Source organism: Lynx canadensis, chromosome D2 (genome assembly GCF_007474595.2).
Source record: "Lynx canadensis isolate LIC74 chromosome D2, mLynCan4.pri.v2, whole genome shotgun sequence".
In the NCBI taxonomy this organism is placed as follows: domain Eukaryota; kingdom Metazoa; phylum Chordata; class Mammalia; order Carnivora; family Felidae; genus Lynx; species Lynx canadensis.
Genome location: NC_044313.2, coordinates 34,323,942 through 34,348,972, shown reverse-complemented (window position 1 = coordinate 34,348,972; position 25,031 = coordinate 34,323,942). Strand labels below are relative to the sequence as shown.

Genomic DNA, 25,031 nt, shown 5'->3' with positions numbered 1-25,031 from the left:
CCTGGCTGCTTCTATCAAAGGAGCGCTGACTCGGGGAGGAGGTGGGAGGTGCCGCGGGTGCCGGGCGCCCCCGGTCCCCAGGCAGCCGGCACCCCAGCGAGGACCTGGCATTTGGGCCCAGAAGGCGTCGGACTAGAGGAAGGCACGTTCCCTAAGGGCGTGTGGTCACTGCCGCCTTCTACTACCGGTCTGCTTCTGGAGCGAAGTCCCTGTCCGAGGTTACAAATCTCGGTTTTGGTCCCCAAGCCCCAGGCCCTTTCCGGACCGAACAGGTGAGCACTGCGTGCTACCAGCGCCCCAGCTCTCGCGCCCCCAGTGCTCCGAGCCGCCTGGCCGCCCCCCGCAGGCTCGCCATGTTCCCCTGGGGGCTGAGCTGCCTGTCAGTGCTGGGGGCAGCGGGCACCGCTCTCCTGTGCGTCGGCCTGCTGCTCAGCCTGGCCCAACACCTCTGGACGCTCCGCTGGACGCTGAGCCGGGACCGGGCCTCCGCCCTGCCCCTGCCCAAGGGTTCCATGGGCTGGCCCTTCTTCGGCGAAACGCTGCACTGGTTAGTTCAGGTGAGTGGCTCACACCCCATCGTGCTCTCACCCCGACATGACCCCTTCCTCCCTGACTCTCACGGGACCCTCCTCGCTCTCAGTGTGCTCCCAGGGTTCGTAGCCGGTCTCGTCCTATCGCCCAGGGCCCCAGAGAGCATACACAGACCTCGCCTTTGTCCAGCTGCTCCCTCGAAGGGACCGTATGTCACCGGGGTTCTCCCCAGCGCTACTTAAACACGACACGACACGACGCCAGGGTGAACAGAGGGGTTCTAAGAAGCATTAGCTCTATACCCTGCAAGCACATAATCAGGAAGCCCGGGCGCTCTCAGCCATGAGCCCTCGGGCTCTCACATCCCCATTATGAGCCTCAGTCTCTTCCTCGCCCCAACGGGAACAGGAGAATCTACATTTCAATAGGGTAGTCGCGAGGCCCATTTGAGACTCGGTTTTGTAGAGACTCCACGCGCCGGCCTGGAGCAGGGAGTTGTTACCGAGGGGCGGTTGGGAGGCCTGGGCCAGACCCCCAGCCGAGACCCAGCAGCTCCAGCCTCGCTCCGCCTCGCTTGCAGGGCTCTCGCTTCCACAGCTCCCGCCGGGAGCGCTACGGGACAGTGTTCAAGACGCACCTGCTAGGCAGGCCGGTGATCCGCGTGAGCGGCGCCGAGAACGTGCGCACAATCCTGCTGGGCGAGCACCGCCTGGTGCGCAGCCAGTGGCCGCAGAGCGCGCACATCCTACTGGGCTCGCACACCCTGATCGGCTCAGTCGGTGAGCCGCATCGGCAGCGGCGCAAGGTGAGCCAAAACCTGCGATTCCTGGGCACCTATTGTGGGTCGGGCCAGGGCTAGGTTTCAGGAGCACACTTGGAAGCTGGCAGAGCCCCCTGGCTAACCAGTGGTGGCTTTGGTCCAGTCCCTTACCTTTTGCCGCTTTGGGTTATAAGGCTAGGACTGGGACTTAAGGGACATTTCATCTCCAATCTTCTATGTGTGGATGATACCAGAATGGGTGGGGAAAAGGGACCAGAAAGCCCCCCTCGGAGAGGGACCAGGGACGACTTCCCGGAGGGAGTGGCAGCTGGAACCTGGATGGATGGGAGGGACTGTAAACATCAGAGATTTAGAGTCTGGGAATGGCGATAGCAAAAGCCAACACATTTAGGTCTGGGCCGCTTAGAAGAAGAGAAGGGGACCGACATTGGCATTCTTGTGCCTCTGGAATCGCGGAGCAGAGGAAGCCGGAGCATGGCCAGTGCTGACCCCGCGGGCTTCCCACAGGTCCTGGCTCGAGCGTTTAGCCGTGCGGCGCTGCAGCGGTTCGTGCCCCGCCTGCAGGGGGTGCTACGGCGCGAGGTGCGCTCCTGGTGCGCGGCCCGCCGGCCGGTTGCTGTCTACCAGGCCTCCAAGGCTCTTACCTTTCGCATGGCTGCGCGCATCTTACTGGGGCTACGGCTGGACGAAGCGCAGTGCGCGGAGCTGGCCCGGACCTTTGAGCAGTTTGTAGAGAACCTCTTCTCGCTGCCCCTGGACGTACCCTTCAGCGGCCTGCGCAAGGTACTGCCGCTCTGGCCTCAGACCTTCCTCGTGGGGCTTCCCAGCGTGGGTGTGTCTTCCAGGCAAAGACCAGTCTCTCTGCGCGCCCCACGCGTCGCCTCTCCGGGGGAACCGAGGCTTCGCCCAGGGTGGGGAGGTGGCATGGTGTGGCGGTGGGCGTCGGGGCTGGCCTCTGTCCTCACTGGCTGTGCGATCCCAGCCTCTCCGGGCCGCGCCTGCCGGGCCCGCGCACTCGACCCAGCAGTCGCTGGCTTCCTGACTTTGGGTCTCCGTGGTGGGCACCCAGGCCGTCATCCCAGCGCGTCTCCAGAGCGGTGCCCCCTGGCCCGGCCTCCAGCGCCTTTGTGGAAGCCCGGATGGCTGCGGAACCGATGGGAGCACTAGCCCCGCAGACACTCCCCCGGCCTAGCCCGGGTCGGAGAGGTGTGGGTGCCGGCTTCCCGTCCGCGGCCCCGGCCCCACTGATTTCTGGATCAGAGAACCGCTGCTTCTTCAGACCTCAGAGCTGTGGGCCAGGCCCAGAGAGCAACCAGGAGGGCCGAATTTGCCTTTTCCTTGTCTGTAAGCTGGGGCTTCTCACTGTCCTGATGCCTTGGTTTTTGTTTCCCCGAATAAAAAGAATGGTTATGTATAAAGGGGCATGCTGTAGGCTGATGGCTTTGAATGCTTTTTCTGATTTAATCCTCTCAGGCTGCAAAGTGTTATTATTCTTATTTTACTGGTGAAGAAACTGAAGTTCAGAGGTTAAGTGACTTACCCAAGATCACACAGCCGGCCAGCAGAGGCAGGATTTGAACCCCATCTCCTATGATCTGAAAACCCAAGTGCTCAGATGCTTTTGCTGTGTTGCTCCCTGAACTGCCTACCTCTTGCCTACCTGCTTACAGAGGCTAATGCTTAGACCCACCTCCAGTAGTGTTCTCTAAGCCAGAGCTCTTTTGGATCCATTAAAGTGTGCCTTCCTGTCTACACTGGTGCCCACTGCCCCTGCCTAGTCTAGTGAAGGCAAAGGGCAATGGACTGATTTCACCCCACCAGGGACAGTATGGAATGTGATCACCAAGAGAGAATTATGTGTAGAGATGGTGGATAAATTCCTGAGCATTTATTGAGCTCCTGCTATGTGCCAGGCATGAAGCTAAGCTGAGAAACTTGACACCTGGATCTCAGTGGACCAGAGCAGCCCAAGGAAGAAGATTTGGGGGTTAGGTGTGCAGGCCTGGCCCCCTCAGACTTCCTGTCCCACCTCCCCTCTCTCCCCACATATCAGGGCATCCGGGCACGAGACCAGTTACATCGGTACCTGGAGGAGGCCATCGCAGAGAAGCTTCATGAAGACAAGGCTGCCGAGCTGAGTGACGCCCTCGACATGATTATCCACAGCACTAGGGAGCTGGGCCATGAGCTCTCAGTGCAGGAGCTGAAGGTAGGTGGTGGGAAGGTTTTACTTCTCCCCCTTTTGCATTCCTAGCAGGTCTCCATACACATGCTACATCCTTTCCTCCCGGCCCCTAGCAGAGTCCTGTTTGGCTCCACTTTAAGCCCTGGGAACTCCTTAGGGGGAGGGGAAAGGGGAGACATGGGTTCCAGCCACGGCTTAGCCATACCCACCAGCTCTGTGGCCTTGGGCCAGTCACCATCCCTCTCTGTAGGAGTGTGGAAAGGCATGAATTCTCGGCCCTTACTTACAGGTTCTGGCCACAAACAGACCTGCTCACCCACACCCTTCTCTTGTCACTCCATGCCTTTGCCTCTGCAGTCCCCAGTCTATGAAACCACCTCCACTCCTTTTCTCTACAAATCCTAAGGGCTCAGGGTCAAACTCCATATCTTCCTTGAAGCTCCCTCTTCTTCTGGAAACCAACATTCTCCTTCCCTGAGCCACCTTGTCACCTGGCACTGCTAACCACTTTGGCCACTGCGTGGTCTCTCCAAGTTTAGAGCCCCTCCCCATGTATGCATAGAGCACAGGCAATGGAAGTAAGGAGAGAAGCTTTGGAATGGCCCCCAGGACCTGCTGGAGAACACAAAAAGGAGTGGAGAGGTTGGGGAGGCAGGGGAAAGTTAGAAATGGGAACACTTCAACCCTTCCAAAAGCAACTACCAGTCTTTCTGAGTTAATTTCCCACTTTCCAAGACCCATGCAGGGTAAGGCTCAGCCTTAGTTTCTTCTTTGAGAATGGAGCTAATAATCTGTCTCCTGACTCCTGGGGTTATGAAAGCTGCAAGAATCCAGGGGGTTAGAAGTAAATGAGTCCTGGGAGAGCCCCTGGATAGGAATAGTTCCTAGCTTTGAAGAGGAGTGTTTGACAGGGTGTGACAACACCCTCCAGGTTCTCAGGAAGAAACCCACTGATCAGGAATCTTCAGTTCTGGTCTGGGCATCAGGGGCAGGCCAGGTAGATTAGGCCTGGCCAGGAAGGACACTGGGACTCCCCATGTTGTCCAGGGCGGGCAGTTCGCCTTGGACCAGGTCATTCATACCACAGATATTATGATATATCTATTTGGTGTCAGGCTCTACACTGGGACTGAGGATATAGCAGTGAGCAAAACACAGCCCCTGGCCTTGAGGTGCGGGAAGGGAGGGGTACACATTCATCCCATGATCAAATAAATAAATGTATAAACACAAACTGTGGGTGCCACTAGGAACAAAGACACCAGGAGCTGGGAGGGCAGAGGGAGGCAGTAAGTGCTGGGGCTTGGAGGATGAAGCCCTCCTCTGTGCTTACTAGTCAGTGCAGACCAAGAAGAGGTTTAATCACTCACTGGACCACTCCACCCAGCTGGAGGAGGAAGCCCTGATGACTCCTTTGCTTGGAGGCTGGCGCCGCTGCTACAGGTGCCTTCCTCTGTCCTCCTCCCATCCCAATTCACTGTCAGGACGCCCAACAGGGATTCAGGCAGCACCACCAGGTGGTTTAGAGCACTGGACTCCTGAGCCCGGCCGCTGGGACTACCTTGAGCGCCTCTTGGAGCCTCAGTTTCCACTTCTGTAAAACGAGGGCAGTAATTGTGCCTTACAGGGTTGGGATGAGAATCAAAGGAGTAACGCTTAAAGCACTAAGAATAGCACACGGAATAAGTTCCTCGCGTCTCTGGGAGCCCTTCCAAAGTAAGTGGATAGATCCTGGTTTGGGCCGTTGCTATATGTGGCTTTCTCAAGGGGCAGACTTGGGATTCGATCGACTCCGGGCCTGCTTACGGAGCCGCCACTCTGGCTTTTGCTCAACGGTAAATTTGGGCCCTTTGCTCCCCAGCCATAGGGCCGGGAGGCCTTGCGGCCAGGGCCCGCTGCGGGAGACTCAGCGCCGCCCGGGCTGTCTTGCAGGAGACGGCTGTGGAGCTCCTCTTCGCCGCCTTCCTCACCACGGCCAGTGCCAGCACGTCCCTCGTCCTGCTGCTACTGCAGCACCCGGCGGCCGTCGCCAAGATCCGGCAGGAGCTGGCGGCGCAGGGGCTGGGGCGCGCTTGCGGCTGCGCGCCGGGGGCCGCGGGGGGCGGCGCGGGGCCCCGGCCCGACTGCGGCTGCGAGCCTGACCTCAGCCTGGCGGCGCTGGGCCGTCTGCGCTACATCGACTGCGTGGTCAAGGAGGTGCTGCGCCTCCTGCCGCCCGTGTCCGGGGGCTACCGCACTGCGCTGCGCACCTTCGAGCTCGACGTAAGTGCGCGCGCCGCCCCGCACCCCGCCGCCTCCTGCCGCGGGGTCGACCGGGCGGGGTCGGGGGGATTAGGACCGCGAGGTCACCTCTTCCCTCCCCCGCCCCCCGGGGCCTCCGATTTCCGCCTACGAAGGGCGCCGAGCCCTGTCCCGTTTACCGGGAAGCACGGTTGAGGGGGCGCGAAGCCTGGCGCCTGGTGAGCGGATAAGACTAGGAACCCCGCCCACTTGAGCTTTCAGCGGCGGTGAGGGTCGGTCAACTCAATCAGAACCGAGTTTTAGAATAAGACATACTTTTCTCCGCGCAGCACTCCCGTTAGCCAGTGAGTGTGGGTGGGAAACAAGGAGAGCCCCCAACTGTGTCCCATACCCCACCCTCTGCTGCCTCACAAGCAAGGAACCGGCCATTGTTAGCCCGATCTGGCTCCGTTTGTATTAAGCCCTTGGGCAATTCCCTCTTCGCTCTGGGCCTCAGTTTGCTCTCTGGAAGGAAGTAGTCTTGGTCCCTTCCAGCTCTGACACGTCAGTCAGGTGGTGTCAGGGTTGGGCGGCACAGTGGCAGCATCAGAGTGGAGCCCTAAACTTGCGAAACTGAGGATGTTTGCCTGAATGGCTGTCACTGCGGTCCCCCTCGACCCCCAGCTCAGTCGCTGGGCGGCTCCAAGCAGAGATGGGGCACTCCCTTCCCTGACCCTCGCTTTAAACAGCCAAGATACATCTGTGGCGCATTCCACACCAGGGGTGGAGTGAACCATAGCCACCGGGATTCTGCCCTGGAGGAAATCATCAGGAGAGAAAGGAGGGCAGGGCCTATACTTCATCCCAAATGGATGTGAGGAAGATAGAGATCTGTAGTAAGGAATGACACCAAAATGTTTTGGGGGCTGACATTTGAAATGGAACAGCACACCAGCAGAGAGGGGGACCATTCAGACAAAGGTGGGTGGAATCATGAGGTGTTTAGAAGTGTCTTGGATGCTGCATCTTGGAATTCAAACTTTATTCTACAGTCTCTAAGGGAAACAGAGGAAGAGGAGCACAGGTCCACCAGGGGGAGCAGAGGGAGAGCCATTGTCCAGTTTACAGATGGGAAAACTGAGGCCTAGAGAGGAGAGAGAGACAATGTTTTTTGGTGATTCCAAGATCTGTCACCTGTTGAGACCCACTGAATAGACATCCTGAAGCTATTCAGGCTAGGGAAGCAGGAGAGTTAGGGGGTTGGAAGACACATCAAAAAGTAGAATAGTTGAAAAAGCTGAAGGTGGATAGAGGAAACATGAAGGCTGCCTTACAACCTTTTAAGGATGCCTGGGTTTGAGTCCCATGTTCGCTTCCTTAAAGTGTGGCTACCAGACCTGGATATGATTGCACAGCAAGTGGAATGGGGGTGGGAGGGTGTTCGGGTAGAGAGTCAGTTTTCAGTTCAATGCAAAGAAGAGCCTTATAATTGAGCAGATCATAGAGGAATGAGGGTCCCTGTCATTTGTGTTGTTCCCGCCCATGCAGAGAGTGGGTGCAGAACTAGAACTTAGGTCTCTTGATCTAATGTCAGAAGAAAAAAGAAAGACAAAACAAAACAAAACAAAACAAAACACTGAAGCATACATAACAACAGATTACATTTACTGACCAACAATATATATGCCAGACTTATTCTATTCTCACAACAACAAAACGGGCATTTTTGTTCCTGTTTTACCAGTTAAGAAACTGAGGCTCAGAGAGATTGAGTATCCATCCTAAGGTCACACAGCTCACCAGAAAAGGAGCTGAAATTGGAACGCAGAGCGTTCTCCTAGCTTCCGGGTTAGATGAACGTTACTGCCGATTTTTGGAAGCCTGTTGTTTGCACCCTGGGTGGAGGGTCGGGTCGGGCCTGGGTCCCAGGTGCCTCGTGGTCAGGTGGGTCTCCTCATTCCCCGCAGGGCTACCAGATTCCCAAGGGCTGGAGCGTGATGTATAGCATCCGGGACACGCACGAGACGGCCGCAGTGTACGGCAGTCCGCCTGAGGGCTTCGACCCCGAGCGCTTCGGCGCGGCGGGCGAGGAGTCGCGGGGCGCCTGCGGCCGCTTCCATTACATCCCCTTCGGCGGCGGAGCGCGCAGCTGTCTCGGCCAGGAGCTGGCACAGGCCGTGCTCCAGCTGCTGGCGGTGGAGCTGGTGCGCACGGCGCGCTGGGAACTGGCCACGCCTGCCTTCCCCGCCATGCAGACCGTGCCCATCGTGCACCCGGTGGACGGGCTGCGGCTCTTTTTCCACCCGCTCGCGCCTTCGGCGGCGCGAGATGGGCTACGCCTCTGACCCTCTGCGCTTCGGAACAAGGCTTGGCCAGCGGCAGCGGCGCGCTGTCAGCGCCGCCCATCTGCGGCTTCTTAGGTTTCTTAGTGCCGGGCAGGGCGCTCGCTCACTCGCTCAACAAACGGTCACCGAATGCAGCTCTGTGCCAGACTCTGAGGGCGGAGGAGCGCGAGCCCCCGCCGCTGCGCCCACGGAGCCCGGGAGAAGCGCCCAGGCCGGTGGGAAGGTGCTTCCTGGGCTCTGAGCCCTGAGGAAGGAAAGGTCCTGAGCCCAGCCTCTTAAACCTTTACTAGGTTTGCTAACAGGGATGGAGGGAACAGATCTTCACTAGGAGCTGCGGGTCCTCGCCTCCCTGTGCCAAGCCCAGGAGGTTGCATGGATCTTGGGGCCGCGGGGACGATTGCCAGGGGAGGGTTGGACCGTGCCAGAGACCCAGCGAACGCAGCTGGGACCTGCAACCCTTGGGAGGAAGCGCATCTCCGGTCTGGCTTTGGGCTACAGTTAAGACATACCGAGAAGGCGCCCAACGGAAGGCCCTCAGGGAGCGGGCCTCGGCTTGGGGCCCCGCGGCCACTCTGCTGGTCTCAGTCTCAGCAGAAACATGACTGTGGGCTCTCCCAGGGCTCTGAACAGCTCAATATCATTGGATTCTGCTGGTGACTTCTTAAAAGAAAAATTCCTACTTCGAGAACGTGTTTAATCTTTCCACATATACAAGGGAGAACAGGCACATGGAGATGTCTCTAAGGCTGGATTATTTTCATGGGAGGTTGAGACATAATCAGAGAGGTTTGGGATATTTCTAGTGATAACAGAAAGGCCAAGAAGAAAGTTTCCCTGCAGCAGTTGAGCGAGGAGGCTAAGGCTTAGCTGGGCAGCTGCTTCCTGGTGGGAAGGTGATGGAGGTTACCCAGGAAAGACCCACCCCAGAGTATGCCCAGAGCTGTCCTCCTGAGCACATCCCAAGAGCTGGGCTGAGAATTCTCTCTGTAATAGCTGGCTGCAGGGACCTTCTGGTTTACTACCTCAACCCCCTCCATGGCATAGGAGAAACAGAAGACTTCCCTGAGGAACTAGCAATGCGCTCCCGGGCTATTTGGCCAGTGGACTGGCCACCCCGTCTGGACTCCTCTACCCCATCACTTACTCCTTGCTCAGGCCTCTGGGCCTGTAGCTACCATGTAGGGCTCAGCCCTTTGTCCTTTCATAGTGATCCCTATGGCTTAAGGACTCTGACACAGAGGTTTCCACTGGTGTTTAAATCGAAGCCAAGAGCCTCCAGTGGCACCATTCCCAACAGCCCACTGCAACCTGCCACCCATCTTCAGACAGGCCAGGGCAGCTGGACATGATGGGTGAGCCAGGGAAGTTGCCGCCCAGGCCCCAAGCTGACCCCTTAGTGAACCAGAAGGAAGCTAGTGCCCTCCTGACCTTATGCTTAAGGTGGATCCCCGGGCCAGAAGGAAAGGGGGAAGCAGCAGGCGCAGGCAGGGTCAGTAGCTCAAGAGCGCAGCGGGCCCTTCCGAGAGAGCTCGGCTGACACTGCCATAACCCCCATGCAGGGCAATTCATCACCCACTGCTGATCACAGGCCCGGCGCCAGGCCATGGGCTCTGGGAGGCAGTGGAGCCAGCAAAAGTGGCAGAACCGGGGCCTGTCCTCAGGGTGCTCCCTGAGGCTGCAGACAACATCTGGGCTGAGAAGCTCCACCAGGGGGAGGAGGCAGGAGGATCGAGGCTTGGGGTGGATTCCGACTGGGGGGGGGAGAGAGGAGAAACATAGGAAGGAGGTTCTCCAAAACCTCCATGGTGTATGTGGTAAGAGACCTGGTTTACCTGCTCTGGGATCTGTACTAACTATAAGCTCCAGTAGGGGCAGCTTCAATTTCCCAGCAATACATCATTTTCAGTAATTTCAGGGAATATCTGAGCTCCTGTTTCAGTAGTTCCAGATTCTCTGAGGAAGGAGCATACTGGTTCTTGCCCTCACGGGCTGCATATGCTTACGAAGGAGGTAGATAATAAATAAACTAGCAAGCGAAAGAGTGAGAGTATGTCAGACGGTGGTAAGTGCTGTCAAGAAAATAAAAGCTGGCTGTAATACCTGGTACCTGGGGGCTAGACTCTGCAGGGTGGGAAGGTGGAAGACTTCCGTGAGGAGGTGACACGTGACTTCGGAAGGAACCAGCCAGCGGTGATCTGGGAAAGGTGCTCCCCAAGCAGAGGAAACAGCGAGTGTAACACCCTGAGACAGGAATGGGTGCCCAAGAAGTGGAAAGGGATTGGAGGGTAAAAGGTGAGGAAGGGTGCTGGGAACTGACCTGACTCGGGTCTCCCTCTGGGTCCTCACTCCCCTCCTCCAGCAAAAAAAAAACCACAAAAAAAGCAAACAAAACAAAAAAAAAAAAACCCAAAAAACAAAAACAAAAACAACACACTCTCCACCCCCAACCCTTAGCAACCGGGAGGCTATTTTGTAAACATCTTGGAAATATTTTGTTTTCCCGGGAACCAATCCTCATCCCGCCCACCACCAGTGAAGAAAGCTTGGCAAGTTTTCTAATCAAAGTTCTTATCGGGTTGATAATTTATTGACCTCTTCCCCCATTCAAGATGTTCTTTAATGATCTTCACTTTCACATTTAATCCTTTCCTGCCTGACAACCCCGCTGGACGCCCCCGCGTGTCTCGATGGGCAGATTTATTAGAACTCTCCCCCTCCCCCGGCAATTTCCAGCACGCAGGCCCCACTCATCTTGTGACCCGGCGCGCGCTGAACTTGGCGAGGTGGCCCTGCAGAGTTCACTCGGATGTCACGGTCCGGGCTGCAGGGGTCACAGGCAGGTCAGGCCAGAGGATTGGGAATGGGCCCCAGGTCACGCCCCCGCTCGCCAGTTTTGCTCACCGGCCCGAGCGCTGTCTAGAAAGGGGCGGGCCCAGGATTTCTGCGAATCACTTCTGGTGCGTCTCGCGCGGTTCCTGCCGGTGCCCAGAAGTTGGCTGGCACCGTTTGCAGTCGCCAAACGGTTAGATGAAATGACGGTGGGAAAGACCCTTCTCTAGAGCCTCTGAAACACCGAGTAGGGTTATGCGGGAAACGCAGACTGCCAAGCAAGCTCTGTGGCGACTCCGGCTTGGAGCGTTGCGGGACCGTGCAGTCCCTAGGACTCCACATTTTCCAATCCCGCCAGCTTTGGGGACCACCGCGGGAGGGTCACGTATTTAACAGCTCTTAGGATCAAAGAGTTTTCCATTTACAAAGGACGCCTTCCGAGGCGTGCGGCGTGCTCCTGCAAAAGCCGGCGTTTAGTTTTAAACAAACATTATGTTTCGTTTTCCGCGCGGCTGGTGAGTCCGGCGCTCAAACTGAGGATGCGTGTGGCCCCGCCAGGTGAGAAGTGGGGAGCGCACGTGCACTCCGCAGTGTCCGAGCTCCGGGCATCAGGCATCGGCTGCAGGAGCGGCTGATTGCAGCTGGGCAAGGGCCAGACCTGCTTCCGAGGATGGATTCTCTCAACACTCCCATTAGCGGCCGGCAGAGGCCTGGGTTCAGGGCCAAGCACCCCTCTCACCCGGGTGGCTTCGGTGGGTGGGGGCCGTGAGAGCGGAGGAAGGCTCCAGGTCATCTTGGTGACGTAATCTAGTGCACCGAACTGGGGAAAGTATTTGCAACCAGAAGCCCATCTTGAAAACACAACTATCCCGGGGTGTTGTGTAGACGGATTGGGAATTACCGCCTTCATATTAAGGAGAAGGAGACAGGAGCAAGGATTTGTGGTGACTCACTCCAGGTCGTGCAAGTAGAGATGGAGCCGAGCCCCGGAGCACAGACTCCTGGGCTTTCCTTTCTCTATCTCTGTCACCTCATCTTCCCAGGCCTAAGGATCCCCTTCCTCATTGCCTAGCTGGGGCTATGAGTCCCAGGGCCCTCGGAATCCGGCCGGCTGCTGCCGGTTCTCAGAGCGCTGAGCCGTGGATGAATTGCCCCTGTGGTCTCCCGCTGGGGCGTCAGAGTTGGGGCTCTGACTTGTGCAAGGTTACACCTGGAGTCCTGAGGGATCTGGAGGCTCTCTTGTACCCTTAAGTTGGACCTTTCAAGACTTCATGAGTGCTGACCTCCTTGAGGGGTTTGGGGAGCTGGTATCTATGATCCTCCGATCATGTCTGACCCCCGCCCTGCACGCACACACCACCCCGGCTCTCGCTTAGGTTCCGGCCCTGGGCTCTTCTGCGGGATCTTCGGGAGATTCGGGAGGTCTGCGTTTTGCTCTGCGTTCTGGAACTCAGTTTCCCCAGCGTGGGACGTGGCAAGCCAGTCGGTCCCTGAACGCACTTCCCTTTGCTTCCGCCAGCAGGTGGAAGGGAGCCCACACGGCGCCTGAAAATGAAAAGCCATTGAAGGCAGCTCTGGGACCGCCCGTCGGACCCTGCGCGAGGGATTCCAAAAAGATCACCAGGAAGCCCAGGGCTTGGAGTTCCCGCTCCCCGGAGCCCAAGTCGGCCTCTGCCGCCGTCTCGGAGCCCCGCACACCTTGTAAGGGGGAGGCAGGCTTCTCTCTAGCCTCGCACCCCAGGAGGCGCGTTCCGAGGGAAGCAGCCACCGTGCCGCCTCTGCCTCGGCGTGGAACAAACGGTTAAAGATTTTGGGCAGCGCCTCGCGGGGGGAGGAGCCAGGGGCCCAATCCGCAATTAAAGATGAACTTTGGGTGAACTAATTGTCTGACCAAGGTAACGTGGGCAGCAACCTGGGCCGCCTATAAAGCGGGCGCGCGGCGGGGTTCGGAGCGCTGGCGACGGCGGCAGGTGGCGCGGGAGGCCGCGGCGCGCCATGGGGCTCCCGGCGCTGCTGGCCAGTGCGCTCTGCACCTTCGTGCTACCGCTGCTGCTCTTCCTGGCCGCGATCAAGCTCTGGGACCTGTACTGCGTGAGCAGCCGCGACCGCAGCTGCGCGCTCCCTTTGCCCCCCGGAACTATGGGCTTCCCCTTCTTTGGGGAAACACTGCAGATGGTGCTACAGGTAAGGGAGCTTGGGCGGGACAGGACGATTCTCAGGAGCCCGACTGGGCTCAGGGCTTCCAGAAGCCAGGGTAGGCGTCCCTTTGAGGGAGGTGACTATGGCTAGGATCCGGGCTAGCCGGAGGCGCGGCGCTCCCCGGCGCCCCCTCACGCCTGTCTCTCTCCTCCGCCCTCCTCTCCCAGCGAAGGAAGTTCCTGCAGATGAAGCGCAGGAAATACGGCTTCATCTACAAGACGCATCTGTTCGGGCGGCCCACAGTGCGGGTGATGGGCGCCGACAACGTGCGGCGCATCTTGCTCGGGGAGCACCGGTTGGTGTCGGTTCACTGGCCCGCGTCGGTGCGCACCATCCTGGGCTCCGGCTGCCTCTCCAACCTGCACGACTCCTCGCACAAGCAGCGCAAGAAGGTGAGGGCGGCGGTGCCCGGACAGGGAGGGGGACCCTGTCCCCTGGAGGGGTTCTAGGAGATAAATGCCGGGCGAGCGCTAGCTGCACGAGATGTCTGTTGGGACCCGTTCAAGCCCAGTTTAGCTCTATCAGCCGAGAAGTGCCTTGGGTCTGGCAGGGGTGAGGGGGGCTGGAAGGGGATCCCGGAAGGCGAGGGGGGCGGTTTTAACACTTTCCCTCTTTTGGAGCTCAGGTGATTATGCGGGCCTTCAGCCGCGAGGCGCTCCAGTACTACGTGCCGGTGATCGCGGAAGAAGTGGGCACTTGCCTGGAGCAGTGGCTGAGCTGCGGCGAGCGCGGCCTCCTGGTCTACCCCCAGGTGAAGCGCCTCATGTTCCGCATCGCCATGCGCATCCTGCTGGGCTGTGAGCCCCGACTGGCGAACGGCGGGGACGCGGAGCAGCAGCTGGTGGAGGCCTTCGAGGAAATGACCCGCAATCTCTTCTCGTTGCCCATCGACGTGCCCTTCAGTGGGCTGTACCGGGTAAAAGAGCTTGTAGCGTGAGGAGCTAGGGGCGCGAGGACGCGGGGACGCGGGGACGTGGGGGCTCGGCGTCAGCTCACTGCGGTGCGCTCTCTGCGCTCAGGGCATGAAGGCGCGCAACCTCATCCACGCGCGCATAGAGGAGAACATTCGCGCCAAGATCTGCGGGCTGCGGGCGGCGGAGGCGGAGGCGGAGGCGGGCGGTGGCTGCAAAGATGCGCTGCAGCTGTTGATCGAGCATTCGTGGGAGAGGGGAGAGAGGCTGGACATGCAGGTGAGTGGCAATTCCAGGAAGAGGCACTGCGGAATTTGGTCCTCTGGCTTTCCAAGGGCGGTACCTGGGATCCCCAAAGCTGACGCCCAGACTCCACAGTGAGCAGACCGCCCAGACCCCAGGGATGGGACCCAGAAGGTTGAGACACCGGGTCCGGAGAGCTGTGGGAGAGGATGCAGCGGAACAGGGAGCGTGCCCTAGTCCTACCACGCTTTCCGGGGAACGTTGGAATTTGCAAAATATAAATAAAGAATGTTGGGCGATTTTAATACAACCAAGGCTTTCATTCAAGAATTCCCAGCGTAGTGGGATTTTACTGGCCTCCCTGCTCTAGCTGAACGAAAGGGACTATGCATTATGTTTAAAAATGTAGCCTTCCTTGGCTTTCTATCAGCAAACTTTTAGCTCGGCTCATCTTTCCAGAACCTTCAGTTGGGTTCTAAGTGATTGCTGTCTAAAATTGCATGCAAACTTGTAAAAAACGTTTGAATTATTCCATCCTTAGGCACTAAAGCAATCTTCAACCGAACTCCTCTTTGGAGGACATGAAACCACAGCTAGTGCAGCCACGTCTCTGATTACTTACTTGGGGCTCTACCCCCACGTTCTCCAGAAGGTTCGAGAGGAGCTCAAGAGTAAGGTAGGGGGACACTGGCCTTGAAATTAGCTTGAGAAATTCTGCTGTCCCCTAGCCATCTTGCCAATATGTAAGTGTGCTGACTTCTCTGTGTATTTTGAAAGCGCAGGGCCAAGGGGTGGGTGGGCTGGTGACGAAAGAGAATTAGCTTTGTGAATAAAAAGGAAGGAATTGTGAGCTGTGATCCCACTCAGGCAGGGTTTGATCCTTGTATTCCTACGCGTTCTCCACTTTTTGCAGTGCATTGGAGATTTTCAGTTGGATTCCACTTTCTCAAATTTGTATTTCAAGGGCATGAATGGGGACTCCTAGGTGGTGGTGACAGTGGTGGTGGTGATGGGGGCGGGGGAGAAGCTTGGTGGTTCTAAGTGGGGAGCAGCCTTCTCTTGGAATTGTAAATAGATAGTGGATTTGGGCCAAGGGGTGGAGGCAAATGGTCATTAGCTGCTCACAGTTTCCCCCTCAGGGGGAAAACTCCCAACATGGGGCCCTTTGGGTCTGGCCGCCACTTAAGCCCTGTTTACGTCTGCTGGGCTGATTTTACTGGAGCACAAAATAACCGTTCACCTCTGTATGACTGTTTTGATAGGGTTTACTTTGCAAAAGCAATCAAGACAACAAGTTGGACATGGAAATTTTGGGACAGCTTAAATACATTGGGTGTGTTATTAAAGAGACCCTTCGACTGAATCCCCCAGTTCCAGGAGGGTTTCGGGTCGCTCTTAAGACTTTTGAATTAAACGTAAGTTAATTTGTTGTGGTTTTGAATCTCCCCTTGCTTCCCTGTGCATTGGTTTCAATTTCTTATGCTTTTGATGTCATCATCCTGCCCCCTGTGCGCACGTGTTTCCACCATCAAAATGTCTGTCTGCCCTGTCTCTCTCCACACATCCCTTTTTTTCAACTCATAATTGGTCCGGTTATCAGTGATAACTTTTTGTTGTTGAAAGTTAGATTCCAGTTTGTCAGCCCTTGGGACTTCGTAATCTTTTGCAGGGATACCAGATTCCCAAGGGCTGGAATGTTATCTACAGTATCTGTGATACTCACGATGTGGCAGATATCTTCACCAACAAGGAGGAATTTAATCCTGACCGATTTATGCTGCCTCACCCAGAGGATGCGTCCAGGTTCAGCTTCATTCCATTTGGAGGCGGCCTGAGGAGCTGCGTAGGGAAAGAGTTTGCAAAAATTCTTCTCAAAATATTTACAGTGGAGCTGGCCAGGCATTGTGACTGGCGGCTTCTAAATGGACCTCCTACAATGAAAACTAGTCCCACCGTGTACCCTGTGGATGATCTCCCTGCAAGGTTCACCCGTTTCCAGGGGGAAACCTGATGGGTGTGAATGCCCAGCCTTCAGACTTATTTGAAGTGCACATGAGGTTTTACATAGTGTCATGTTGATTTTATTATATTTAATTTCTAAATGTATATTATAATATTTATGTGTCTCTACTACAGTACCACAGTCTTTAAATATTAAAATAATGAATTTGGATAGTTTCCAAATAAAGTAAAATCTGAAGGTGCTTGTCTTGCATTTAAGATTCCTGTGGGGGGAAAGCTCACTGGTTTTATATTTGTATATTTAGCCAGATTTCTAAGCATCTACCTGCATGGCTTTATTTGTTATCTGCGCATATCTATTTTCTGTGAGGAAGAAACTTTAGCTGCTTTTTCTCTTCACAGTTATCAGAAAAATACAAATGTGAGTGTGAGTTAGTCCAACATTTGTAAATGTTTCTATGGTTTAGATTCCCTATTTGGAAAATCTATCAAAGTTAATTTTAGATTTTTTTTTTTTTTTTTTTTTGCTTGCTTTGCTTTGGGGAAAGATGAATTTGAAAAGGTAATGCTTGAGAACATCCTACTCTAACCTAAAACCTTCAGCCATAAACTTAGTACGTTTAATAAACATAATGAATCTATGTTGTTGCAGAGTGCCAGCACTGTTTTTCTGAAGGTTTCAGGTAAGAGGAAGCCGGTCACTCTAATTATGGACAGTTAGTGACCAAAAATGAGACCAGAAGTTGCATCTGAAAACAGTATTGGAAGAGGCCAGTCTCTGGGTTAGATAAGCTAGTCCAGACTTTTCTTTATTGAAAATAAGGCGGGAGGAGTGGATTTAGCAAGCTGACAGATAAAGTTTTTATCTATGCCAGGCAATAGGGTGTGAGCCTGACAGGACTGATAAAATGGCCCAGTCATGACCTTGTGAACCTTGGCTAACCTCCGTGAAAGCGCAGTTTGGTCACATTTTTGACCCTGGCATAGCCATGTTCTGAACTGGAGGCCAGACTCTCTATCCAGAAAGGTTAGCCCCGGTGACTTGCTTATGCAAGCACATTTTCAGTTTTGAAATGGCACAATCTGCTTACTGAACCTCTGATGGCTTGTAGGTTTTGGACTTTAAAATTTTCATTACAATTTTAGAATTTGGCAATACTGCAGAAGCTGGGTGGTCTAAATAGGTGTTTGAAAAGGGTTCTGTCTGCAATTAGAGTTACATGTTCCACCTGACTTTACTTTTTAGGTAGAACTTGGATTGTACTTCTTGCTGGAATCCTCTAATTTTTAAGGGGTGTTTGTATAATAACTTAAAATGTCTTATAATAACTTTATAATGCTTTTTTTTTAAATGAGAAATTACAGGCTTATTTAGTTTCAGCCAAAGCTTTATTTATTTATTTATTTTTTTCAACGTTTTTTTTAAATTTATTTTTGGGACAGAGAGAGACAGAGCATGAACGGGGGAGGGGCAGAGAGAGAGGGAGACACAGAATCAGAAACAGGCTCCAGGCTCCGAGCCATCAGCCCAGAGCCCGACGCGGGGCTCGAACTCACAGACCGCGAGATCGTGACCTGGCTGAAGTCGGACACTTAACCGACTGCGCCACCCAGGCGCCCCTCAGCCAAAGCTTTAGTGAAAGTTGGTGTGCAAGATGACCCCTCCCCTCGTAATATTTGCCCCAGATCCTTCCAGCTAGAAGCACATTAGCCTGAGGACATTATTTCAGGTAATTTATACAAGGCCATATTTTATAAGGGTTTCAATACCTTTCATTTGGCCAGAGGACAGTTAAGTGTTTTAAAATAACATCTTTGGTGACTCTGTGACCCCATGTCTCTGTGAGCATAGTGCAGGAAAAAAATCGAACCGTTTAAAAATATAATGCAATTTTTAAAATTTGCCTCTATCTTTCATCTGGAGAATGTTGAGGAAAGCACTTCTGGCTTGAATCTCCCAGGTTACATTTAGCCCAATTATGCTCATCGATTACAGAGTAGTACAGAATTTACCCTGAAAATACGTTAAAAACACAACCTTTGATAATACGCTTAGTGCTGCGTGAAGACAGTGTAGAGATGTTTGGATGTGAGGCAGAATCAATGTTTGTGGACTGCCATATTGAACATTAAACAGGCCTGGATCACGTCTAGCTGGGGCAAGCATGTTTTATGACACGGACACCTTTGGGTCAGTGTTCAGGCATCACTCAGTGGAGAAGTGTTTCAGGATGAGGTGACTGTTCTAGATTTAGGATTGGCCCAAGGTATGGATTGGCCCAAGGTAGGGGAGACCACTGTGAGAAACGGCTGAGGGGCTTCCTGCGGCATGCTGAACCGTCATGGTGTGCTCTCCAGGGCCTTGGTGGGGAAGCCAAGCTGGCCAAGTCGGTGCCCTCTGCCTCCCATTCCACACGTGCCCTTGCCCCAGCCACCTCCCATAAACCCTCTTGTCTTCAGTCAGGGGGTGTGGCACCACCAATGACAAGCTATTGTCAGTACAGGCATGTGGAAACCTCCAGCTGGGTCTATAATGTGTGAGCATTCAGAGGGATGTAGCCTTCACCCAGCTCAGCCTTGGGAGGCCCACTGAGGGACTGTGATTTGCCTGGGGCCACCCAGGGAGTGGCTGAACCAGGAAAGGCCTCCTGCTGCCTTTTTTTTTTTTTTTTTTTTTTTTTGCTTTTTGCTTTTTGCTTTTTGCTTTTTGCTTTTTTTCCCCAGCAGCTAATAACACCTGCCTGGTTTATCTCCAACTTTCTGTTGGCAGACAAGTAGATTCAGGGGTCTCTACCTCCTAACTTCTGGATGTGTCCCCTGCTACCATTCCCCTGCCCTCTGACAGGCCAGATCACTTCTCTTGCAGGCTGCCACAGGCAACCAGTAAAATGGGAGCGTGACAGGAAGTGGCTGTTCCCCTAGACCCCTCATCAGTGAGGTTTCAGGGTGCTTTTGCACCTTGCCACACCCCAGAGGTCCACAAGGGGGCGGGCTTCTCCCTTCTATGCCAACCTCAGGGCCCAGTGGTTTTCCCCACCAGTGTCCATGAAATCCAGCATCCACGGACTCTGGCCCGGGGCCTGCTTTTACCCCAAACAATGAGAGGCTACAGACTTCCCAGGCTTAGCAAGTACTCAGCCTCAGGCCCGGTCAAGGCTGCCTGGCTTCTCTGGAAGTGTCACCCTGGGCACCCTGGGTGGATCTGGATCACCATTTAGTTCCTGAAGTGGTCACGATCTGTGGTCTTTGAGGTCACCTGGCTCAGGTGTCCAGCGTTACCCACATACAGCCCACAATCTGACCTACATTGCTGTTGGTATCTCTGGAAAATGGCCCTCAGTTTGGGGAAGGGGAGAACACGTTTTTCGAAGGACAGGGGCAGTGTTCGGATGACCTTAACCAGGTCCAGGAGCCGTCCCACAAAAGTACCATGCAAGGAACTAGGGATGTTTAGAGAGGTTTTGGCGGCTCCGCCTTCAAATAGTTAAAGGGTTGTTGCAGAAAATACAGGTTCAGGCCTGTTTCAAAGGACAGAGCATGCACTTAGGAGGGTAAGTTAGAAGGAAGAAGTTAACACCATATAAGGAAAACATTTTGAGGTGACTAGAGCCCCTTGGTGATGACACAGGTTACCCTACGAGTGAACAAGCTCCCTGTCAGTGGAGGCATCCACTCAGAAGCTGGAAAACTAAGCCACTGTAAGGATTCTGACATGGAAGGAGAGGTTAGGTTCAATCACCCCCTAGTTCCTTCACAAAATTAAAGAGTCGTGATTCTCTGAGTTTTGATTCTGTATTAGTTCCGCAGCTACTCACTTTCCTTTGAAATGCAGATGAACTCCAATCTAGGGAGACAGGACATCCCCGCGTCATCTTCCAGTGGCATTCGGCAGCTCTTGTTGACCATTCTGCCAAACTTGGGAGCCAAATATGAAGGTGGGAGCCCAGGGGGCCTGACGTGTGATCTCACAGAGACACTGAGTCCCCTGTGTGGATTGCTGGGAACCCTCCCTCCCGCCCTGTGGCCGAGCGCTTCCAGCTCCAGCTTCTGCATCTGCTCTGGCAGCGGGGCTTCGCCCGGCTGTGTCTTGCTGAGCATCCACTTGACCCAGCTTCTAGGGTTGTAACACCCTGCCACCTTCCCCAGTGCTCCCCAGCCTCCACGATGCCACGCGTCCACGCCCGACTCTGCCCAGCTGTCCTTTCTCTTCCCCTCTGGAGAGCTAGTCTGAGGCAGCCACTGTCTCATGGCTGGAAAGTGAGCCCGCCCTCCTGTGCCTCCCTTGGCCCCCACCCAGAACACACCCACGCATAGTAGGTGTTCTTTGGGAGAGAAGGCTTCTTGGGGCCAACCAACACCCGTCACCTCATGTCTCTCCGGCTTTGCGGTGCCATGTTTTTCTTTGAAAAGTGAAACTCATCCTTGGAAAATCTCAGTGGCCGCAAGCTTACACGGCTGTGGTTTAACAGCATGTTGTGTTCCTGAAATCGGCACTTCATGGGTATTAGGCCAAACAAGCTCTCCTTCTTTTGAAGTAGAGTCAACTTGAGTTAGAAACCTGGGACAGGGTGGAAACTTAGCCCTGGATTACGTGGTGGGTTTTCTTGGCGAGGGTTATCATGTTGCAGTACTCATAACCGGACCCCTGCAGCACAGAAGCTGACCCACACTGCAGTTCTCACGACTGCCAGTCCCCTCCGTTGTCCGTCGGGGGGCGGGGGGGTTGGAAAGCTACTCACTCATTTTTGACCATAGATGCTTCCAGATTTTTATCTGAAGTCACTAATGGGTTCACTTAGCTCAAATGCATTGTGAAAAGAAGACAAGGGGCTTTGCTTATAATAGATATTTGACAAAACACATGAATTGATTCATTACATACAGTCATACAGTCAACGTTAACAGTGGCTTATGCAATGATAGAGGAGGGGATTAGGTATTCTGAAATGGAAAGTTCCTTTAATGTCAATTAGTCACAGACTTTTGGAGCTGGAAGGGAGATTACAGACAGGTCATCCAAACCCCTCGGTGTACACCTGAGAAATCTGAGGCTCAAAGAAATTTAAAGTCACAACACAGAATTAGGACTGGCAGTTCAGTGCTCGATACATTATGATTAGCCCTCAATTTAAAAAATCGTATTCTTTGTTTATACATGTGCCAGGGAAAAAGGGCAGGTGAGCCGATTATTTGAGACCAAATTGCTTCCAGGTTCTTACTCCTGTGTCTCTGAAAGTGCCCGGGCTCTCACAGGTGCCTTGAGAACTTGGAGTTGAGTGGCCCTCAAGGATCGGACATGAAGCCTGGCTGAAGGTACAGACTTCTGGCATTTCTGGTGCGGCCGAGGGCTCAGTCTGCACACTGGTAGAGCCAGATCATCAGGATTTTGTCTTTTTTTTTTTTTTTTTGCTGACCAGCAGAAAATGGTTTCTGTTATGGGTAAATTGTATTCCCCCCACCTTTCCGCCCAGATATGTTGAAGTCCTAACCCTCACTTAGGACATCGGAATATGACTTTATTTGGACATAAGGTCTTTACAGAGATAATCAACTTCAATTGAGGTCTTAGGGTAGGCCCTAATCCAACACGGCTGGAATCCTTATTAGAAGGGGAAATTTGGACACAGAGACAGTCACACTCAGAGGGAAGATGATGTGAAGACACACGTGGAGAACACCATGTAGAGACAGAGGATTGAAGTGACGTATCTCAATCCACCAGAGGCCAGGAAGAGTCAATGAAGAATTCCCCTCCGGGTTCCAGAGGGAGCTGACACTTTGATTTTAGACTTCTAGCCCCTAGAACTATGAGAATAAATTTCTGCTGTTCTAAGCTTCTTAATGGAAGCCCTAGAAAACTAATACAGTGCCCCCAAGCAAGAAACCTCATTTGTGAGAAACAGTGGTTCTTTCTTATGTGTCAGAATCCCCTGGAGGGCTTGTTGGAATACGGATTACTGGGCTCCACCCCAGAATTTCTGGATTTCTGGATTGCTAGAAATTTGCATTTCTAGCAAGTTCCCAGGTGCTATTGGTCCCTGGACCACACTTTGAGAATCACCAGTGAAAAGGGTTCTGATCTCTAAGTAAAGGAGGAGTCTTAGGAGGGCCAGCATGTAATGTTAACAAGTGGCATTAGGCAGGGAGAGAGATAGCGGTGGGGGGGGGGGGGGGGTCGGCAGTGTGTGCTGATACAGGGCAGGCCAGTCCCCTCTGGAGGGGCAGGTGCTGCTCAGCTCTGGTCTGTCCTTGATCTGTTGGAATAAAAGTGCTTCTAATTTTTCAGGAGATGCTGGAAATCCAGTTGTGCATGGGAATATCCTGGTTTTTAGATTTGGTAATTAATTCACATTAAAAGAAACTTATGCAGGCAAGATACAACTTGTTTGCAGCCCTACTGGCTGCCAGTTTGCAACTTCTTGGGTTTTTGGGTCCTTGGGAATTTTTGGAGTTTGATAGAAAGTGGCTTAGGTGAGTGGTTCCATCTCAGAATCTCTCCTAAGGTTGCAGTTAAGATGTTGGCTAGGTCTATCTCCTCTGAAGGTTTGGTTAAAGCTGGAGGTTCCACCTCCAAAATGTCTCCCTCATACGGCTGTTGGCAGGAGGCCTCAGTACTTTGCTATATGAATCTCTCCACAGGACTGCTTGGGTATCCCTGCAACATGGTGGCTGGCTTCCCCTAGAGCAAGTGATCTAAAAAAGCAGTAAGACAGAAGCCTCAATGACCTGGCCTAGGAAGTCAAGCCCCATCATTTCCACAGTGTCCTATTTTAAAAAAATTATTATTGAAGTATAGTTGTCATCACAATATCCTATGGACTAGACAGGCTAGCCCTATTCAGGATAGAAGAGACCCACATAAGGATGTGAAAACTGGGAGTTGAGAATCGTTGTGGGCTGGCTACCATACCAAGTGTTCGAATCGATGGGGAGCCTCCTTTTCTGCCCTCTCTTTAAACTATTTTCATCTTGTTTCTGGACAGTCATTGATTTCTAAAATTTTCATTGTAATATTTCATTTCATCTAATATTTTCATCATTACCTATGGACACTTATAGCTGCCATCAGAAAAAATCTATTACAGAGTTTCTCAGAATTTCTAAGGGATCATCTGGGCCAAGGTTGCAAGTTGGAAAATCTTGGGTAGAGCTTGAGAGAGTGGATATTTAAGTTCTTCTGTTTGCCAAAGTCCCCAACCAGCCTACTTCATTCATTTTTAGGACTTCTCAGGCTTCTGAGGTGCCTGACTCTGACCTAATCCAACTGTCCTGGTTTGCCTGGGACTCAGGACTTTCAGTGCAAAAACAGAGATAGTCCTGGGAAAACTCACATGGATGACCATCCTAATCAACGACATTATTTGACAAATGAGGGAAATTCAGTTCAGATAGCGGATGTGAATCGATTAGATCCTCACAGTCAAGGTGTGGTCCACGGACCAGCAGCATCTGTATCACCCCGTGCGCCAACTCAGACCTCACCTCAGTCCTCCTGAATCACCCCGCAGTTTACCAAGAGTCCCAGGTGAGTTTCATGCATTAAGTGGTTTGAGACTCTCTGGATGGAAGCAAAATCTGAACTTGGGTTGTCTAAGGATTCAGATTTGCTGTCCACGTCGGTAAAATAGACCTAACAATGACCCACTTGTGCTGTGGTGCTCCCACCTTGACACACCTATCTCATTTTTCCTTCCTGCCTCCCCTAACCCCCGAGAATGAAAAGTGTCTCAAATTTCATTGTTGGAAGGAATCTAAAATTCCCAATTCTCACCTGGGTTTGAGTAGTGGTTTTCATTAAACACCTTTCACAGTGAGTTTTCTCCCCTCAAACCAAATGCCATTAACAACACAGATTGGGGGAGATTGCTGGGCATTTAGGTTATTTCCAGGTTCTGATATTGCAAGCAATGTGCCATAAGTAGCCTTGTATGTGCAGCCTTACGTGAAAACTAGTGCTTTATTTCTGTAGGATTGATTACTGAAACGGGAGTTGCTTGGTCAATGAGGATGTACATTGAAAACTGCAATGGATATCCAAAAGGTTCCTGGCCAAAGAGGAGTGTTTTTAAAAAATAGTGGTGCATTTATATTACGGAAAAGTCCGGAGCCATAACAGAGTGAGTACAATAGACTTCCGCTGACCTTGAGCAATGGCTATGACCTTAGGGAGAACCAGCTGCAGAGGGACTTAGCAAACTGGCGAGGAGAATTGAGGAGGATGTTTTGCAAAGAGATTAATCACACTTTCTGAATGTATCTAGGGCTACTTCTCCTGGTTGTAAAGAGCGTGTGTTGATTTTGCAATCATGAACCTTAGGAGAGAGAAAAACCCGAGACGCCAGCCTTCCCACCTCCAGCCACCCCCCCATCTCTGCTTTAACAATGTCCGATTTGCCAGTTGTGAGCGTCTGATTGGGTGAGCGCAGGTCACGTGCCCACGTGCCGCGCGAGGGAACGTCTGCCCTCCTTCCGGCTGAGGGGCCTTGCCATCCGCTCACCTGAGGGGATGCCGCTTGAACCGGAGGCGTACTGTGAGGCAATTTGGCTACTAACCCACCAAAGTGGAAAATCTACCACTTTGGAAGCCTCCGCGTAGCTGCGGAAGCAGTTAATTAACTTTATTTTTGTAGAACGCGAGGAAACATGACAGACAAAATTCACCGGGCGTTTACCATCTGTGCTAGGTGTTTCATATTGTCTCACTTCATTTTCACAACATTTCCATGATTCCAGGTACAATTTAAATGACTTTGTTGTGTTTTTTTTTTTTTTTTTTTTCTACAGACGGTGTCGCTGAAGCACAGGATGCTAGTGAGTACTGGAGT

At 53.3% G+C, this 25,031-nt stretch overlaps 2 protein-coding genes across 2 annotated transcripts; both read left to right on the top strand.

Annotated features, from left to right (window-relative positions):
- The first annotated feature begins 349 nt into the window (after positions 1-349).
- Positions 350-8,747, top strand: LOC115527211 (cytochrome P450 26C1). The gene is made up of 6 exons (XM_030334698.1): positions 350-557; positions 1,112-1,336; positions 1,820-2,095; positions 3,366-3,521; positions 5,430-5,759; positions 7,685-8,747. Exons 1-6 carry the CDS (start codon positions 354-356, stop codon positions 8,060-8,062), a joined length of 1,569 nt encoding a protein of 522 aa, XP_030190558.1. The 5' UTR covers positions 350-353; the 3' UTR covers positions 8,063-8,747.
- A 4,139-nt stretch (positions 8,748-12,886) lies between these two features.
- Positions 12,887-16,378, top strand: LOC115527334 (cytochrome P450 26A1). The gene is made up of 7 exons (XM_030334898.1): positions 12,887-13,075; positions 13,258-13,482; positions 13,716-14,006; positions 14,110-14,280; positions 14,786-14,920; positions 15,507-15,659; positions 15,914-16,378. Exons 1-7 carry the CDS (start codon positions 12,887-12,889, stop codon positions 16,253-16,255), a joined length of 1,506 nt encoding a protein of 501 aa, XP_030190758.1. The 3' UTR covers positions 16,256-16,378.
- Positions 16,379-25,031: the final 8,653 nt, after the last annotated feature.